This window comes from Magallana gigas, chromosome 3 (assembly GCF_963853765.1).
Source record: "Magallana gigas chromosome 3, xbMagGiga1.1, whole genome shotgun sequence".
NCBI classification, from domain to species: Eukaryota; Metazoa; Mollusca; class Bivalvia; order Ostreida; family Ostreidae; genus Magallana; species Magallana gigas.
This window is the reverse complement of record NC_088855.1, coordinates 50967411-50988503: the sequence shown is the minus strand read 5'-3', so window position 1 is coordinate 50988503 and position 21093 is coordinate 50967411. Positions and strand designations below refer to the sequence as shown.

The following is a 21093-nucleotide window of genomic DNA, read 5'->3' as shown; positions in this document are numbered from 1 at the left end:
TGACGTTATTCGACGTTGACATTAATGTGTTATGAGATGTTGTTACGAATACATTTGTTAACAATATTACAAAAAATAAAATTTGTTTATTGAAATTTTAATTTTTTTTTTCATATATTAAATAATGCACAGTTTCTTTTTTCCGTTTATATATATATATATATATATATATATATATATATATATATATATATATATATATATATATATATATATATATATCATGATCTCATATGAAGATCTCATATGAAGATCAATGATTGTAGAAAAAAATGTATACAGAGTAAGTTCTTCCTAGGTCCTCATTTTTTATGGTTGTTTAGGGTATTTAAATTGAATTGTTATGTCTTATTAAGGTCTTTCGATTGTCGTACATAACGTCATCAATGTATTAAGATTCATGGTTTCGCCACTATTTCTTTCTTGATAATTGTGTTTCAACACATTTAAATTAATATTTAAAGTGAAGTAAAAATTTTATCTAACAATTTAGAGAAATGTGTGTGTTGGAATTGCTGAAATCCATACTCATTCCCTTTATAAGGCCGAGAGCACTTTTCACGTTTCTTCGCATTAGTTTTTTTATTTACCAGAACACGTTCCTTTTGACGAAAAGATTTGCATGACTGCGTTTTCAACAAAAATGACATGACAACTACAGCACTTGTAAGGAATATACAATAAAAGACAAAACAAAACACACTGAAATCCAGGCACACATTTAAAAATTCTCTGATTATTGTAGAACGTTTTTTCTGTGTCCTACAGTTATTACATTGGACATGCGCAAACCACACACTGTAGCAGATCATGCAGAGACAGCATGGTCATGGTCCATGGAAAACGGAGTGTCTTTGTAGAACTGATCAAAAGGGTATTACTTTGTCTCCCCATTGGATTTGCTATCACTGGATCTAGTACGACCGGGGGTCTACAAGGTACAAGGAGTATAGACATTATGCACTCTGTATAAACCCCACATGTGTACGATGTGCACTCGAAATAAGGCAGCATAACATGTATCTGTGCAAGATAATACGGATACTTTCAAAAAATATCCCTTATGTTTTTTTTAGTTGTACTTTCCTTTATTCTTTTTTTCAAACTTATTACTACAATATGTAATTCATGCATTCAGAAGTCAATACAACCTGAATGCCCAGAATACAACCCACATTAACATTTTCGACCGGTAGTTGAGGAGCTATCGAAACTCATATGGCGACCGAATCATTTTCTTAATTCAAGTCTGCTTTTAGGTTGTATGGGTTACCTGTCGATATTAACGTGAACAAAAGTACATAATAATAAGTTTTGAATTTTCAAATTTCACAAAATTTGACAAAAAATACGTTTTAAGATTTTTTGAAGGGTATAAAATATAAAGCCCTAGCGGGATTCGAACTGATATCTTACAGGTTAGAAGTGTACGCTCTAAACAATTGCGCCACGCTGTTGGGTAACAACTTATGAGAGAAAACGGTTAATATTATAAAATTATACTTGGTTTTATTGTAAATTTCGATAAGAAGTACGTCATAATATGGAGGAGTCCCATACCACCTTCACATAAAACCAATCTGTAAACTTTTTTGTCTTAGGCAGCCCGGATTAGTAAAATACATCTTTTTCTAGGTAAATGCACTTACCATGTGCTTAGTTTTTCTTCAAAGTAGAATATCCATAACAACTTGATGATTTCAAAGTAATACTAGTGGTAATAAAAATAGTACACTTTGTAAACATCATTTGGAATACAACGTTTGAAATTAATAAGTTGTAGCTTGTTGAATGACTACACATTTTTGTTTTACAACTACACATTCTTGAAACCCATGTCTCCAATGATAATTGTTATTTTTATAAAGTTAAACAAAATTTCAATATATTGTAACGTTTCTGGGTTCAGATATTCGGCTGCTCTGCCAGAGCAATTTAAGAAATATTTAAATAAACTATAAATTTCTCATTCAAATATTTTAATAATATTTACAATATCCAACTCTATTATTGAGGGCGCGCGCTTTCTATTAACCCTAACAGCTATCAACAGCTAATACAATAACCAAAAACAAGTCTCGAAAGCTTTATTCAGGCACATAAGACTTATCCTAAAACCAAGGGTTTGTCCTCACCTATTACGAAGTGAACACCGCAACTCCCTAACACCCTCCGTTGTAGCCGCTTATATACTATCACAACCCACGTGATCAACGACGATCGAAAGGGAGTGATAAACCGGAAGCGCTTATTACTCAGCTCCAGTAAACAGAATGGGATAAATGATCTCGATTCCGACATTTGTTTCAAAATTCTCATTTCAAAATATACTAGCCTAAATTCTATACGTTACTTGAATAGGAAAACGTGGTTGTTCCTTGTGTTTTGTTTCAGAAAATAAAACATAAGCTGCTTCTGGTTGTAATTCAAATTTAGTGAGCTATGGGTAACGCAAGTTGTATATATAGATATCAGAAGGAAAGAAATATAATCCTATTTCATATTCCTTAAATCTTAGTAAAATGGAAAATAATGTGGTTATGCATTAACTTTCAGTATTAACAAACAAACGCAAACGCACCTTTGTCAAAAATAGTGACATCTTCAAATCAATGCAATATTCGTTGATAATGAAGATAACTTATTATGTTCATGTCCAAATATAATGGCCATCGTAAAGTACTAGTAACTCTGGCTTAAAACGCGTCTGTTGAATCAAAATTAAAGGAATAACGGGGAGAATGTTAAACATATCATTTATTCATCAATACCTGGAAACATGTATATACTCGACCATTTTGATTCTAAAAATTGAAGTAATTAGCAAACAAACAAAAAAGATTTCAACAACAACAAAAATTGAAACTTTTTAACGACACCAAGAGCACTCTTTGAGGGGTTCCCTGAATTCTGGGATGTATAAGATATTGTTACTTTGGACGCCAACATCTGATGAACGAAAAATATTCTATAGTATCAATAAGGATGATGAAAGCACTTTAGACATCTTGGCTTTTAAGTAATTTCAAATGGTCTTTTCACGTTACAAAAATCTCATTTCAAGTGAATTTAAACTTCTTATTGCTAGGTACTGTCAAAGGTTTTAGCTGGAACAAGATTACATTTCTCGTTGTAGTGAGTGTAAACAATGATTCCACAACTGTACAAAGCAGACCAGATGTTTATCCCGTCTCAAACTGCAGCTTAGCTGGGCAGAAAATAAATGGTAAGAAATAAAATGACCGTTTAGATATAAGTAGAATATATAACGTTATTATGAAGGAAATTATGTAAATTGTATAGCATTAAAAATTTTACATGATGAACCCAAGTCAACTATTTACATGTATCAAATATTCAACACATTATTACAAGATAGATTACTGCTTAAACCACGAAAATCACTTGATAAGACAATTCAGAATATATCTTCAGCACCGGGAAAAAAACCAAGCCGTTCTGTTTTTTTTTTAATAAAACAATTTCATTTATTAAAAGAAAAAGTTTGGTTCATATATTCAAATTTAAAATTTTGCTGCCTTTCTCTTTTGAAGCAGGAATTCTACCAACTAGTTTAAGGTGCAGTGCGCACGTGGTGTTAAATTCCTCCGACTTGACTTCAAGTTACCCCATTACATCATCAACTCAGAGAATTACCACAACAGAATTCAAAGACGTCAGTCACGAAGATTTGATACTGAGCATTCAAAATATGAAGAATAGTCTCGCAGTCAACAAGTCTGAAACAAGTTCAGAGATCCGGAAGAAAATCAGTGTCTATGAAAGTCGAACCAGTGCCGTGTCTATGGGACTTATTGGAACAATTGTCATTGTCTTAGTGATACTTTGTCCGGTTATATCGGATCTTACATCCGTTATTCAACGGCGGAAAAAGTGAAAAAAGAAATACCACATCATGGAAGGAAGGTTACCTTAGAGTGATGTTGGGAGAAAGGTTCTAAGTAACAATCTTTTCAACGGTAACGCATTTTCTATGTGTTTTTCTTTCGATTATGCACTGGTTCCAACGATCATACCGTCTGTATATATGTAAATAAAATCTAAAAAAGAAAGTTTGTTTATGGACAAAACCGGAATTCTTCAGAAATACGATACCAGAAATGTTCCATTCTCAGTTTGTCTGCATTTTATCTGCATTCATAGATAAAAAAGCACAACAGGTTGAAATATTTTTTTCAATATATAAAAATATAAGTTTTTAATATTACAGATTATTATGCTTTTTATTTCGTTGGAATATATGCGTACATTTCATTTAATCGGACAGATTTAATTTTATTACATTTTCAGTTCAATTGACATACGTTACAATTCCCTTAAAAATACCTCATTTTAATAGTGACGTGGATATTTTCATTCACCGATTAATGAGTTCGCATAGAATACAGTATAGTTTTACAAAAAAGTAATTATAATATGACACCTTTCATTTACCATATATGTATTAACTAGGAAAATAGTATTCTAATATATTGTGGAATTTTGCGTGAAGCGCTGAATTTTACAGTCGGGACTGCTTGCTCTGACATTCACATGTACGATGGCATCGATAATAATCGTCCATTCTGATTCCCTCACTTATCACAATCTCATTTTCTTAGGATTCAAATAAAAGAATTCTGAATGTATAACATGGCAATAGTTTGTGAGAATTGGTATAGTTAGGGCAATTGTATATGCCTCCCTAAACAACGTAATACCTTGGTTTTCACTTGGTAATAGTCCATTTTCATTTATAAACCAAACGTTAATCTAAACATTTATATAAAGAAAAATCCCTCCGTCTATTTGCCGAGTGTAAAGGTGAAATTCAGCACTTCTTGCAAAAGTCAACTAGTCGCAATGAACATACAGGTTTAATATTTCTGCGTAAGCACAAAAAGAATTATAGCGATCAGTAAGGAAGCACTGTAGAATTGACAGTTACTGCCAGATGTGCATTGGTCTTTTCCTTCATCAACCATGGCAAAAACTCTAGCTGGACCACCACTACCGTCTCTCAATTTAACAACAGCAACAAACACCGTACTTCCGCTCTCGGGGATTTGATCTAAAAAGCCAACGTTTTCCACCCCTATTTTGTTGTGCTTTCCGAGAAGTATGTGAACTGGGAAGGTCTTTGATTGGCCATAGTCGGTGGAAGGCGTGTCTACTCCAATGATGTTTATGTTTCTTTTGTTAATTAGCCACGATGCAGCGTCTTCATGCCAAGCTGGAAAGTGAAATGTGTTTGGATCGGATGGGTTGGTGGTGTTGAAGACGGCATTTGGGTCAGGGTATTTATCACTCCACCCTGAGTTCATGATTACTACCGCCCCAGAAGGGATCCGCCCGTAAGTGTCCTCATAGTCAATGAGATCAGCAACGGAAACACGATAGTCCGGATTTGTGGACGCTTTCTGTTTAACGTTAATGATGGCTCCCCTACCCACAAGCTTCTCCATCGGTATCTGCTGTGTTCTCCACCCGCCCTTGTAAAAATGTGCTGGAGAATCGACGTGAGTTCCGCCGTGCTCTGCGGTGGAAAATGAGTTTGATTCATACCTAAAATGGGAAACATGAACGAATATCATTATAATTATGTATCGTTAATTCAAATTGGTTACTTTACTACCAATTCTTTCACATATTCAAATCGAAATTGTACACTTTTTACCATCCGTTTTAAGGTGGCTCTATACACCACTTTTTGATGACGCAGTACGCAAAAAAGTAAATCTGGAAACATGCATTTCCGGTACTGGCTGATTTAAACTGAGGTGAATTGTATGGGAACCGCTATTTTGAAAAATTTGTTAAACGGATAGATTTAATTTGATAATTGGAAAATTCATTACTTACAAGTAATGTGGTATGTGACACCTTCACGTTGTGTGGTATTATTTATCGAAATAAACAATAAAATCAAGTATAAATTTTTAAAGAGTTTCTTTAGCATCAGCGATATGTTACACCGTAGCGCAGTGGGTTAGTGGGCTCACTACAAACCAGTAGGTCATAAGTTCGATTCCCGTTGAGAACAATAAATTTTTTAACTTTCCAAAAATTTCTAAAACATATTTTTTGGTTGAATACCGTGAAAGAAAATTCTAAACAGGTGAAAATAGTTCAATTATAACATACTTTAATGCACATTAATATCGACACCTAACGGGGATGAGAGCTTTGAATAATAGCTTTGAATTTCTCTCAGGTTGGGATACATAAATCCTATTAGCCTAGTCAATGTTCCCCTTTATTTATTTGACTTAGTTTTGCACTAAAGCAAATATATTCACTTATACAGGGCAAAGTCTATAATGAAATATGCATGCATTTATCATTCCAACATTATATTTAGGAAATTTTCTTCAACTCAGAAATGAAAAGTCCCCAAGGTGTTTGGGCCTTGGGACTTAGGAACGATAACCCTTACATGAGGAACTTTCATACCAAATAAAATTTAAAATATTTTTTGTGTTTATTTGCAATTGTTTTCATTCAATTTTTTATTTCACATTTATTAAAATACACTTTCTTATAACATCAAGCAACATTTTCAGATGATTTGTCAACAGAGTAAGAAAATATGAAAAAATATGTTTTGGGGAAATACTAAAAAAAATTGCAATAATAACATTTTTGAATGTTAAGAAGTGTTATATTTTTTTTATGTGTCTGAAGGAAATATCCATCATATGACAAAATAATTTCTCTCAATTTGTTGATAGCTGTCTTTTTAAAAAATATTTTACAAAAACACGAAAAAACATTAAAAAATTCTTTAAAAAATACCTATAGTTTCCCTATCGTCATTTTAATATTTGATAAGTATATGTTTTGTGGTCTTCTATTGAAAATTGGAATAAAATGTGGGTGTATAGAGCCACCTTAAACATTTTACATACTGTAACTACAAATCCGCAAATATTATTCCTTCTTTCAAGTTTATTCCTTAACATATGTATATATTAACATTTTAAACTGTCTTTTTCTGTGATAACATTACGAATCAATTTTGAAGCCTATAGCCCAAGAATTTCATGAAAGATAAGCGACACAATATGGGCATGTCTTATAGCATATTCAAAACATAGGTAATCACAGATTACAAAGCTCACTTTTGTAAGACCACCTTTATCATATTATATGAAAATCATATGGATATTCATGGATACTGTAGTGTGATTTGACACTATATCGTATATCACACGTTAAATTTTTTTTTGATATTCATATGTTAATTTCATACAATATTAATCAATACAGTAATATGACATATGATATTGCATCCTATGATACTATACAATATTGTGTCATATGAAATATCATATGATATAAAATAATACTGTATTGTACAATTTTTAAAAATGATATTGTTACATAAACATTGTATCATGATATGATATTGTATCATGAAACATGATACGCTATTGTATTGTGTTATAAATAATTGTATTTGATCACTAAATATATCACATAATATAGTATCATATGATACTATGTAATATAAAATAGTACAATTTTGTAACATATGCTATTATATTGTATAATATAGTTGATATCATGTTATAAATTATTACATTGTATCATATCATTTGGTATTATATGAAATTGTATCATATATGATACATACTATGATATTGTATCATATAGTACAATATAATTTGATACAATAAAATTTCATACAACATTGTATCATATCATATGATACAATATCATATGATATGCAATATAATGTGAGAAAATCAATATAATAATATTAATTTACATTATCATATGATATAATTTCTTTTGATACGATAATACATTTTTTTAAAATAAAATTATTTATATTATATATATAATACAATATTTTATGACATGATACATTATCACATATTTACAATATCATGCCATACAATACTATATTATATAATACAATATAATTCTATACAGTATTGTGTTATAATATACAATATTATATATAACACAATATATTATGATACAATATCATCATTATATGTAAAAAGTTTGACACAATATCATATCATATCATATTATTTTTTAGAATATAATATTAAATAGTATTATATTGTATCATATAATACAATAGTGTATTATATCATACAATATTGTATTATAGAAATCATGTTATATCATTTTACAACAAAAAAATTTTTTTAGCATCCTTGATAATGGAGATCAGGCTCTGTATCTGAAGCTACCTCTACGATTCATTTATATCATAACCATGCCGATTATGAAGAGTCGACAACACATATTTTTTCGAACTACATTTCATATAGAAATACGAATATACGGCATACATGTATGGTAACTGTTGGAAACCATGAAATGTGCAAATATTCAAAATAAAATTAAAAATACATAAAATCCAGTTAAATAAATGGATAATTTTCATTGAAAGAGGCATGCTTTGTGCTTTTATAGTGAATAATAGAACACCTAATTGAAGGGATCGGCTCAGTCCGATACGAATTTAAATTTTATGTTAATTGATGACTGAAGTTCAATATGTGGAATTACATAGAAAGAGTGCATTTTTTAAAGATGTACAACCAAGTATCAGTGGGGTTTTTTTAATTGCATGGCCATAAAATTGCTTTGATTTTTTTCTATCTAAGCAAAATTCTATCAAATATGATACACAGTGTGTGTGTGTGTGTTGGGGGGGGGGGGGGGGGGCAATCATTGAGTAGAACTCGTAAATTGTTTGACCATGTTTCTAATCCTTTCGTATATGCTGTATACAATAAATTAAGTAAAATTTAATCATAAGTTTTTCAGGATCACGTCGCCTGTACTTTACACAACTCGTACGAAATATTAGTGGTTTGGTCAACATTTACCAATAACTGCCGCTGAAGTTTCGGAACAAGATGGTAAAGTTGTACTGTGGATTCCCCGGCCAGAAGATGGTGGAGATACTTTGCTCGTGGGTTAGGTCTACAATACGCATACAGTTGCTGGAGCCCAAGAAAAGCAGGCTGATCATGAAAAGGTATAACATCCTGAAAAAAAGGTGAACGGAACATAAATTATCCGACAAAAAACTTACCTTTGTGATTCAGGGGTAAAGAAATTTAGTGGACATTAAATAGAAATGTGATACAAATACTTGTTATATAATAGTGTTGTACTGTACATGACATTTCTTGAACAGTATAGCAATAAAAAAATTCAAATAGGATATGTACAACATAATTGAAACAACAGTTCTAATGTACAGATATGAACAGATTAAAAGATGTTCAGCAGCCTGCACCCTAATTTCAACAGTCGCAAAAAACACTTGGAGCTGAGCTAGCTGTCCTTATAAACAGCGCGTTTACCACATGAACCACCATATACTACTATGAACTATAGTACTACAACAATAAATTCGGCGAGGTCATAAAAAGGTTATTTTACCTTTATTCATTTTATAATCAGCGAGTACATACTTTCTACCTCGTGTAAAAAATACTTCAGAATTGTGTATGATATATTTTGTTCACGAGATTGTAAAATATGAAGACTATAAAAGATGACCTGTACATTTTCTACAACAATATTTACAAAAGATTAATGATCAGGTAAACATTAATTTCTTATTTTTTACCGTCATGGAGAGTGGGTGAATTTGTTAAAATGGTTCTAAGAGATTCCTGGTTTTCAATTTCTTACAAAAGTTTGTTTAACCATGCATCTTGCACATTTACCTCGCTAAAGTTTCTTAATTATCTTAAACGACACAAATGAAATTTTAAAATTTTGTAAGGAGTATATAATAAAACCATTTTAACAAGAGCTTGGACTTTGGGTAGTTGTGTCAAACATCAATGTGACGTAGGCCTGTCTATTTCACTGCTGGCCACTCAGCCATGGCTCTTTGAAATCAACAAGATTTGTCTGGCTTTTGAGCTAAGACTACGCAATGGGTTCATTTTTCGCTTGAAACCGCGTCATTTTAAACTTGTTTTGACGCAAGAAATAGATAGCTAATACGTCCAACCGAAAGTCCAAGGTCTTGTTAAAATTGTTCTAATTTACCTTTTATTTCCTCTGTATAGAGATTGGTGTTACAATAAACGAATAATATATAAAACACTGAGCCGGATAATTATGCCAGTGCCAAGGTGGCATTTTTGCACCCGTCTAAGCTGCATATATCGAACAATTCAAATATGTCATATGATAGACCATTGCTTACAGAGTTAACAACCACCTTTGTTATCATTGTATCTCACCTGTCAGGTGATATATTTACCTTTCAAAAACAAATTCCTATAGTAAAATTATATTTTCCATAGATAGAAAACAATATTCCTGTAGGTAATTTGAATTGAAATTTCCTATCGGAATACAAGAACTTCCTACAGGAATTTTAATTCCGATAGGATTTGATAAAATCCGATGGGAAAACTTAATATCCTATAGGAAAACTACATGTCTGAATCAAATTCCTACAGGAAATACCATTCTCCTACAGGAAATATAATTCCTATAGGACTTGTTAAAAATCCTATAGGATTTTCAATATTTCCTGTAGGAGAATCAATTCTCCTATGGAAATTATCATTTTCCTATGGGATATTAATTTTTAAAGGTAAATATCTCACCTGTCAGGTGAAATACACTAAAAACAAAAGTGATTTTATACTTTCTAGACAATGGTCTATCAGTTGGTATAAATGGATTTTTCTAAAACTGCATCTTAAGCGGGTGCAAAAATGCCACCTTGGCACTGGCATAATTATCCGGCAGAGTGTTATAAACACAATTTTACAATTAATTAATATGTTACCAAAAGCATTAATTAAATCTTGGTTGAAAAAAAAGAAAATACACAAAGGTACATTAATAACTGAAAATGTTAAAATTAGATTGCGGATACAAGTTTGACACATAGGGGCTAATGTCTGCCACAAAGTCTGCTTCTGAGTTTGCGAAAATGCTTTTCCTGGGAAACAGACAGAACAGTTTGAGTGTGGCGGCCGAAGAGGGCAATAAAGATTTCATTTTCCATTACGCTGCATATATTTCTGCCTCGAGTTCCACCAATCGTTATGGAAGATGGAGAGAGATGTGAGAACAGATTTATTCTCTCAAAACCATATAAATGGTTGAAGAGGTGCGAGAGAAGACATAAACATAATTGCATATATCTATATAAACAGTCTGGAACACAGGAATCGGTTGTAGAAGCACGTAGGTTAGTTTACATGTAATACGTAGAATTTCGTTTGTATTTCAGCATATGAGCATATGGTGTTCAGATTTGGACAGTGAAAAATGAGATTAAATAGTGTTAAATTGATTAAATAAAGATAGATTTTAATTGGTTTAATAGATTCAAATACAGTAAAAAGGCAAGCTGAGAAACTTGTGGTAATCATTGTAATCGAAAGATTTCTAAAAACATTTTGCGGTCGCTAATTGGATTTCCTCTGAAGTTGTAAGTATCATCACCTTATTACGATAAGTTTGGTCAGAAATCAGTTCTCGTATAATAAGGACCTTCTACCATACCCCCTTCCATATAACTCGCTGTTTCCTCCAGCATCATTACTGGTTGAACAGGTATTTTCAATAGCACTGCACCCTCTCTTGCACCTTTGTACATCGCATCGCGTTTTTATTTTAAAGTAATCACTATGTACAGAGTATTTTTTAGAATATCAGTCAACTGACCATACCTTTGGACTGGTTTCTCGAGTTTATGGCTAACTTGTTATCCCTGATACCATAATAAAACCACTTCTATTGTGTCAGGTACATGTATATCCGTCTATTTTTAGAAAAATGTGCTCTTCGTTCAAACACAATAGTAGGCGACCATTGAGAAAACCGCTCTGGTAAAAGAATGTCAACAACAGTTAAATATGCCCTGAGGATAATAAAAGACAAATTGAACTGATTATTGATTCATGTTTAAAAGAAATGAATATTCAGAGAACAGCTGCAACACTACAAACATTATAGTATTCCTGTCAACTAACGAAATAAAAAAGCTTACCCGGTAGCATAGATGTTAGTAACTAAGTCTTATCATTCACAGACTATGCGACCCACTCTCTATCATTCACGGCTTAAACTGAAACGTAAACATTTAGCGGGCTTTGAAATTATGGAAGCGCAATAGTGTGTTGTTCGTTCAAACCAACAAATTTTTTCCAACAAAATTGATTGTTCCGCCTACCTGAAACGATAACTCTCACATAAAGTTTTCAGAATTCAGAATTTCAAATTGTTTGCCACTTAAATCTGATATGAATTCATAAAAGCATTCGGTCGCCATATTAGTTTCGAGAGGACAGACCGAAGCTTGTTTGATAAATCTATTATATGTACATGCCTGAAATTACATTTTAAAACTTTAACCAGTGAATTCCACCATAAGTATCCATAGTTCGGTATCATAAAATCGGCCATTCGTCTATCGTTGAATAAATATAATAAATATGAAATATAAACAGATAAAAAGTGATTTTTATACATGTATCCACGAAAGGCACCGGACGAACAAACAGAAGCTTTTTTTTCATCATGAAACAGTTGCACCTTTTGCTCTGTAACGCTAAAGAAAACAAGTAAACACGTTGGGGGAGGTTTGTTTCATTTGAATACATTTGACTATTTTCCCTTTCTAGCGTTTTTAACGGCAGATGAGCCGGAGCAGCAACTAAAAAATAAAAATCATCGATAACATCTACAATTTTTATTTTAGCTGGTTTCTATTGCATGAACAATGATCGGAATTTTATTTTGTTTATATGAAACTAGATTTTGACCGGTGCGTGCACGGGTTAACAATGTACATGTATATGATATCGGATATATACGAAATAGATACATCGACACACCGTATTGTTGCCATTTACATAATAAAACTTTAATCCTACAATAATGCTATTAATTTCACTACACTCTGCTTAGTTAGAATAATCTAACTGTGTCTCGAGACAGGCCTATACAACAGTTAAAATGCTTCCCATATATCCGTAATGTAGCAAAAAATCGCTCCGAAACGATTTTAAAGAAAATTAATGAAGCTGCATTGAAAATAACAGACTGGTCAAATTATTCATATTAAACCATTTTGAGGCTGTAAATACCTTTCATCTAAAAAATGAAGAATTCAACGTTTTTCAATCGCTTCGAGTTGACATTCAAAACTATTTGGATTTTTTATAATAAATGCACTGAGTTAGAGTTATCTCCCGTATTCCCTTTGATGAACAAAGTATATATGTATGACAAATTTTCAATGAAAATTTACACGTATTTGTAATATCGGTTTTGAGGTTATCCATGCAAATGTGATATTGTGGAAACAAAAACTAATAAAGAGCCTCCCGTGATTTATCGTGAATGTAATGAGCATGCGCAAGATTGTAAAATCCGAAAAATCCATACGATTTCCGGATTTTTAAAAGGAATTTTCGTTGATTATTAATTAGCGAAGCTTGACTGAAAAAAAATGAAACAAATTGGTAATCTTCAAGTGCCAATAATGTTTAAAATATACTAGCGGAAAAAAGAAACTGCATTATTTAATGAGGTTTTTATTATGATAAAATAAATTTTGACATGGTCCCTGTATGCACAGGTTTGCGGGAGTTATCGTTCTTTGCGTTATGCCATGCGCAATGTTTGCAGCTAAGTTTTGGCGCCATATATATGCAAGCTGTTCGGCGAGCAGCTCTTTTTTCTCCCACCTACCCACCCAACCCATTTTTGCTTCCATTTAAAGTAGCATTACTTTGTGGCTGCACTGCCTTTTGTATGCTTGGTAATTTTTGTAATAGTGTGTATGGGGTTTTTGTAACTATTATTTTTCTCAAATTTTTTAATCATGTTTTACGTGTATATATGCGTTTGATGGTTTTTTTGTCAATAAATTTTACGCCACTTTGATTACTTGTTCTATTGGTAACAGGACTTGAGTCAAAATATGAAAAAAAACATTTAAAAATCACAATGAACAAAGTCTATTTTTTGTAATACTGTTAACACATGTATTCGTAACAACATCTCATAAACATTAATGTCAACGTCGAATAACGTCAATTTCAGCACACTCGAAAGTCACTGTTATTTGAAATTGAATTAACAAAATGAATAACGCAGGTGACCACCTTTTGCGTTCACGCATGCTTGACAGCGACGCCTCATTGATGCCACTAAATTGTTCAGAAATGCTTGAGGGATGTTGTTCCAGATGTTGGTTAAAGCCTGACTTAAAACAGCCAATGTCACCGGCTGATTTGGTAAACGGCGTAAACGTCTTTCCATTTCATCCCAGACGTGGTCGATCGACGACAAATCGGGGGAAACACAGCTGGCCAAGGCAAGACATCCAAAACAAGTCCCTGACTACACGTGCAACGTGTGGCCTTGCGTTGTCTTGCTGCAGAGTGATGTGATTTTGATGTCTCTGTATGAAGGGTATCACATGACGCTGAATAATTTCATCTCGATAGCGTATGCCGGTGAGATTTCCATTGACAATTTGTAGAGGGGTCCTTCCACGTGCTGATATTCCACTCCACGCCATAACGCTACCTCCGCCAAATTGTCGACGTTGTAGAACACAAAGGGTCATGGTAACGCTCCCCAACGCTACGATACACCCTACAACGGCCGTCACTGCTATCCAAATGAAATCTGGATTCATCAGTGAACAGAATATTGGCCCAGTCCTGTATTCTGAATCGCAGATGCCGTGTGCACCACGCTAGTCTGGCGATACGATGACGTTGAAGCAGTACTGGGCGCACCGCTAGACGTCTTGGTCTGATGTTTTGCTCGCGCAGACGATTACGCACAGTTCTTGGACTAATTGGTCGAAGCCCTGGAATGCTACGGGCAGTCAAACTTGCTGTCTGGAAACGATTTCTCATATGCACAAGTCTAATGTGGTTATCCTGCTGACGTGACGTCACACGAGGTCGCCCAGAGCGCGGTCGATCCTGAGTGTTGCCAGATTGTTGAAAACGTCTCCATAATGACTGGATGGTGTTCCGATGAACTCCAAAGTGTCTTGCTACAGTATTTTGTGCCATTCCAGCTTGCAGCATCCCAACAGCACGATTACGTTGGTTTTCGTTGAGTCGTGGCATGACATAGGGGTAAATTTTGTTGAAACCAAAGTGATTTCCTTAACAAAAAAAGTCTAAACAAATCCTTTACAGTTCTTATTCCAAACAGTATTGGCTCGTAAAACTCGTGCGTACAAATTCTTCAATAAACAACAGGTGCTCACTAACCATGAAAAAGTCCGTACACCCGGACGGTTACCATCCGATATTACCATTATCGATTATTTAAATTTTATAAATACAAACAAAAGATATAGAAAAATTATACTAAATTTTATAATGCACAGTTTCTTTTTTTCCCGCTAGTATTTATAAAACAAATGACAGTACTCTTCCGATTTCTCGGTATTAATTAAAGCCCAAAAATTTGAGTCTATTATTTTAATATAGTAGTATAGTTATCTATTTCAGCACTTTGTTCAATTATAGAATTGATAAATCATATCAAAATTACCCACCCTTGTTTTGAGAAGTACTGTCAGGGTTCGGATGAGTCGTAACGGGAAGACGTCTTAGGAACAGGGAAAATTGTATTTTCCTCTAGGATGCGCTTTGCTGAATTGCTTCTAATATTTTTTTAAATTGTGCGTGCTCTATATCAAAATTTGAAATAATATTTCCAAAAAATTTGACGCGATGTTTAAGTTATTGTGACACTTTCCCTGATAGTATTTTTCAAGTTTAGCTATATCGCAAGTAATGATTCCTGAGCAAGGAAGAAAATTTTCATCCGACACTTGTACTAGATACTTTTGTTTGTTACTGTTGATAAGATGACATCTATTTTTTTTTCTTCAGAAAATGAGTTTTTGAGTTCCTGTTGTATTTTTCTCAACACATCATTTGCTGATTCAACCAGAGCTTTTTTCTCCTGATGTTTGTTATACCGGTATCTCCACACTGTTGACTAGAGATACACTTCTCCAGTCTGCTCTGTCTTGAACCATGATCTAAATTTTATTGTTATACTTTCATGTTAAATACTGAAATCTGATTGGTTAAGACGCAGTTAATAATATTTACTATTACCCTCAGCGTTAGCAACGCACTTGGCAACGGGTAACATTAAACAAGAGGCCCATGGGCCACATCGCTCACCTGAGGAACAATAGGTATGATAAAGTCAGCTTAATGGAGTCATAATACAATCTGGACAATGTACATTAATACATGTAGATCCTGTATAAATAAAATCCATTTTTCCCCCTTGGAACTCGGATAGCCCTGATTGCTGAAAATATTTACAAGAGCAGACTTTAATCACCGCTCCTGCACATATATAGGGACTCAACGTTATGCATGCAGGGATGACCGCACACCTACGCAACTCAACAGGTACCAACGTTAAAGCTGAACACCGCTCGTAAATAGGCACTGTCCGCCATATTTCTCTTTAATCACTGCTGTCCCTACAACCCTTATATAAGGGACAGACCTCTAAACAGTTCAAAGTACTTCGCTGTAGAGGTCTCACCTGTGTGGACGTACATTTTGCCTCGCCGTGTTACCCGGTCGCGATGAAATTATCAAAGAACTATATATGATAAGAGTTAAATTTGGCCCCCATAATTCGCCACTTTTTAAGTGTTTCGGGTACAATAAAATGTTAGCTAATTTTTTAAGAAGAGTTGACATAAAATACATTTTTCATCTATTTATTTGATTTATTTGCACTCATTGGCAGTATATGACGTCAGAAGTGACGCCATTTCAATAATTCAATCAAAATCAGCCAAAAATTGACATTTTTCTTATCTATTTACGAATGGGAAATATAGAGCGCATGCTTGAACAAGGAAAATTTTTTTGTCACTTATTAGTCTTGGCTAGATACATCTCTGATAAAAATATTTTATTTGTTCAAGAATGCGCTCAATGTTTTCGGAAGGAAAAACTGCTTGAAAACAAGCTGTTTTACGCTAAAAATGCAAAAATGGCGGGAAAAGGTTGTCTTTACAATGTCATATTTCTAAATTGTGGGCACTTGAATCAAAATGAATATTATGTAAACACATCACATACATATCTGTACTAAGAAAAAAAAAATGATAGTAAAATGATGATGTTCATTTTAGGGGGCCATTTTAGGCCCTTATCATATATAGTCCTTTACGCACTTTTTGAAGCCATGAGAATACTAACATCAAATAAATTGGTCAATGCATTATTTACGAACAGAAAATGAACATAAGATAAGAAAACAATGCATAAAATCTAAAGACCACGAAAGGAATACTACATGTCGGCCACGAGGTTCAGGTGTGCAATCGGGTGTAACGAAATCGAAGGGTTTATATACCAGGTATCTGTGTGACGGTGCCTATTTACGAGCGGTGTTCAGCTTTAATGCAAGCAGAGATAACGCAAGCAGGGATGACCTCACACTTGCGCCAAAGGCTCAACCTAACGCAGGGAGTGCCGCACACTTGCGCTAGAAAGGCCAGAACACCAGCAGGGATGACCATACACTAGCATGCGCGGATCTAGAGGGGGGGTCGGGGGGGTCCCGACCCCCCCTGGAAAATGAAAATTTATTAAATTTACATAGTAAAATTATCGCGAAAATATGCCTCGGACCCCCCCTGGCAAACACAATTATCCTTCGGACCCCCCCTGGAAAAATTTTCTGGATCCGAGCATGCACTTAGTGCTCCGCCGCAACCACCACCAATACAAGCAGGTATGACCGCACATTTGTATTAATGCGATACAGGGCAGAAATGACCGGACATTCTGTATCGTTGGTTAGAAACACACGAACAACAGAAAGAGCAGGGATGTCAACACCCTCAATCTCTCCATACCTGTTCAAGATTAACCCCAAACAGTCGCTCGTTGCAATGCAATAGACATTGTCCCTATATATGTGCCAGCCTAAAATAATTCATAGTATCTAAAAATTGGAAATCAAAAATAAACAAACTAATCCAGCATAACCCAAAACTACTTATGCAGAACAACTTATATACATTGAATATTAATTATTGTATAAAAATAATTATCACATTAATTGGTTAACAGTGGATGCATTAATTAAAATAATCAAGAATCAATAAATCAAGGGCAATAACCCAAAACAGTAATACAAAAAGATTCTAATGAAAAAATAGCTGCTGCTTCAATTTTATAGTCATATCACATGTTGAGTATTGCAGTTCTCAAAAAGATCCTTTACAATTGTTTATATATGGGATATTTAGCTACATCAAACTCTGAACCTTCTTGTGAGGCCGAAGAATTGTCCTGGAGCCAAAGTCTTAACAATTATAAAGAATCATCTTGCTGATTAGTTTCTGAGAAGAAGATTTTTAAAGATTTACTCTTTATTCCTATGTAAAACTTTAACACCCCCCCCCCCCCATGTGGCCTCACCCTACCCCCAGGGGTCATGATTTTCACAAGTTTGAATCTACACTACCTTAGGATACTTCCCACAAGTTTCAGCTTTCCTGGCTGATTAGTTTCTGAGAAGAAGATTTTTAAAGATTTACTCTATATATTCCTATGTAAAATTTTAACACCCCCTCCCCAATGTGGCCTCACCCTACCCCCAGGGATCATGATTTTCACAACTTTGAATCTACACTACCTGAGGATGCTTCCACACAAGTTTCAGCTTTCCTGGCTGATTAGTTTCTGAGAAGAAGATTTTTAAAGATTTACTCTATATATTCCTATGTAAAATTTCGACCCCCCATTGTGGCCCCAACCTAACCCCAGGGATCATGATTTTCACAATTTTGAATCTACACTACCTGAGGATGCTTCCACACAAGTTTCAGCTTTCCTGGCTGATTAGATTCTGAGAAGAAGATTTTTAAAGATTTACTCTATATATTCTTATGTAAAACTTCGACCCCCCATTGTGGCCCCACCCTACCCCCGGGGGTCATGATTTTCACAACTTTGAATCTTCACTACCTGATGATACTTCCACACAAGTTTCAGCTTTCCTGGCTGTTTAGTTTCTGAGAAGAAGATTTTTAAAGATTTACTCTATATATTCCTGTGTAAAACTTCGACCCCCCATTGTGGCCCCAACCTAACCCCAGGGGTTATGATTTTCACAACTTTGAATCTACACTACCTGAGGATGCTTCCACACAAGTTTCAGCTTTCCTGGCTGATTAGTTTCTGAGAAGAAGATTTTTAAAGATTTATTCTATATATTCCTATGTAAAACTTCGACCCCCCATTGTGGCCCCACCCTACCCCCGGGGGTCATGATTTTCACAACTTTGAATCTACACTACCTGAGGATGCTTCCACACAAGTTTCAGCTTTCCTGGCTGTTTAGTTTCTGAGAAGAAGATTTTTAAAGATTTACTCTATATATTCCTATGTAAAACTTCGACCCCCCATTGTGGCCCCACCCTACCCCCGGGGGTCATGATTTTCACAACTTTGAATCTACACTACGTGAGGATGCTTCCACACAAGTTTCAGCTTTCCTGGCTTTCTGGTTCTTGAGAAGAAGATTTTTGAAAATTTCTCAAAATTTTTCATTAATTTCTAATTATCTCCCCTTGAAAACGGGTGTGACCCTTAATTTTCACAACTTTGAATCCCCTTTGCCTAAGGATGATTTGTGCCAAGTTTGGTTGAAATTGGCCTTGTAGTTCTTGAGAAGATGTTGAAAATGTGAAAAGTTTACGGACAGACGGACGGACGGACGGACGGACAGACGGACAGACGGACGGACAGACGGACGACAGACAAAATGTGATCAGAATAGCTCACTTGAGCTTTCAGCTCAGGTGAGCTAAAAATGTTACATGCGCGAAAATTATGCGCGTACGGTTCGCTGTAGAATTCACGTTATTCCTATATAAAAGCAGTAAAATTTTCTTAAAAATTTTAAAAAAGACATTCAGTATAACAAAATAAATAGTGCCTGTTTGGGAGGATAACAGTTGAAATTGACACCCTTCGAAAACCATTGTCAACCTCCGCTTCGCGTCGGTTGACAATGGTTTTCTCGGGGTGTCAATTTCAACTGTTACCCTCCCAAATTTGAGCATTGTTTCCCAAATCCTGGAGTAATATTTCCACAAAATTTGTCTTTTAAATTTTGTAAAAACTCCAGAGCACTTTCGCTTTGAACTCCAAGCTCCAAAATTCCTTGCTTTAGGTTATTCATCGAATGTTCAATGGGCGTTGATACTGTAGTTTTGGAAAATATCTGTACCCTTTCCTGCACATATAAAACTGAGTTTTGGGCATACATTGAGGTGTTTTCTGCATGGCTGGCTCAGAACCCTTTCTATCCTTTAATATTCATATTTGAATCTGTTGACGATACAAACAAAAATCTATTGTAATGTTTTCCCGTAAAGTCCTTTTTCATCGCGGTATGCTAATATAGGCGAAGACAGAAGACCTATAGCTTTTATTTCAGCATAAATGGCTCTTTTTAATCCAATAAACAAAACGAAGTAAGTTCAGAAAATTCGACAGACACCGGAAACACGCGTTTCACTCCATTACATTCATGGTGTATTTTTAAGAAAACCCGAACACTTTTTCGAACACCACCATAATTATTACGTCCCAGTTTTCCTGCTACTCCGTCATACAGCTTTTTCCTTACTAAGAGTTATCGTTTACCTTGCTAATCCGAGCACAGCAAGCATGACAAGGTTATCCACCCGTAGAATAAACAGGTATGTAAACGTATATTGTAGTAAGTTATTGATCTTGACCTTAAACGAATTACATTCTGTCACGGTAACAGATTTAATCTTCCAAATTTAACACACTCAAAAGTTCTACAATCTGTGAACGAGAACCCATTTGCACTAAAATTTATGGATGAAATGGGATTTTGATGTGTGTGATGGAAATAAAGTATATGGTCATTCACCAAAGGGGACTCCGTGTGTCTCTGTTGCTAAATTTAATGCGAAAATTCATTTTACTATCAGCCTCATAGTTGGTGTATCAGGCCTAGGTGTCAAATTTGTATAAAATAGTTGAGGGTTCCTCGAATTCTATCGAATTTTTGCAT

The 21093-nt window shown here is 34.4% G+C and overlaps 2 protein-coding genes and 1 long non-coding RNA gene across 5 annotated transcripts in view; 1 reads left to right on the top strand and 2 right to left on the bottom strand.

Moving 5' to 3' along the window:
- The window catches only part of LOC105331018 (uncharacterized), a 79780-nt gene extending 75675 nt beyond the window's left edge, over positions 1-4105 (top strand). Inside the window, exons 6-7 of the mRNA XM_066080197.1 lie at positions 3137-3226; positions 3555-4105. Of these exons, the coding sequence (XP_065936269.1) occupies positions 3137-3226; positions 3555-3898 (434 nt within the window). The 3' untranslated portion in view covers positions 3899-4105. The remainder of the gene's footprint in view (positions 1-3136; positions 3227-3554) is intronic.
- A 758-nt stretch (positions 4106-4863) lies between these two features.
- On the bottom strand, positions 4864-12155 carry LOC105331016 (isatin hydrolase). Of its 3 annotated transcripts, none has more exons than XM_011433004.4 (4): positions 12002-12134; positions 11682-11837; positions 8853-9014; positions 4864-5565 (listed from the first exon to the last, which is right to left on the bottom strand). In XM_011433004.4, exons 3-4 carry the CDS (start codon positions 9011-9013, stop codon positions 4878-4880), a joined length of 849 nt encoding a protein of 282 aa, XP_011431306.1. In that variant the 5' UTR covers position 9014; positions 11682-11837; positions 12002-12134; the 3' UTR covers positions 4864-4877. The 3 variants fall into 3 exon arrangements, with proteins under 3 accessions (XP_011431306.1, XP_065936268.1, XP_011431307.1); XM_066080196.1 differs by having other exon boundaries at positions 11682-11872; positions 12002-12085; XM_011433005.4 differs by lacking the exon at positions 11682-11837 and having other exon boundaries at positions 12002-12155.
- Positions 12156-16426: 4271 nt separating this feature from the next.
- LOC136274073 (uncharacterized) lies at positions 16427-20819 on the bottom strand. The gene is made up of 2 exons (XR_010712365.1): positions 17731-20819; positions 16427-17554 (listed from the first exon to the last, which is right to left on the bottom strand). It is a non-coding gene; the product is annotated as an uncharacterized lncRNA (long non-coding RNA).
- Between the last annotated feature and the right edge of the window lie 274 nt (positions 20820-21093).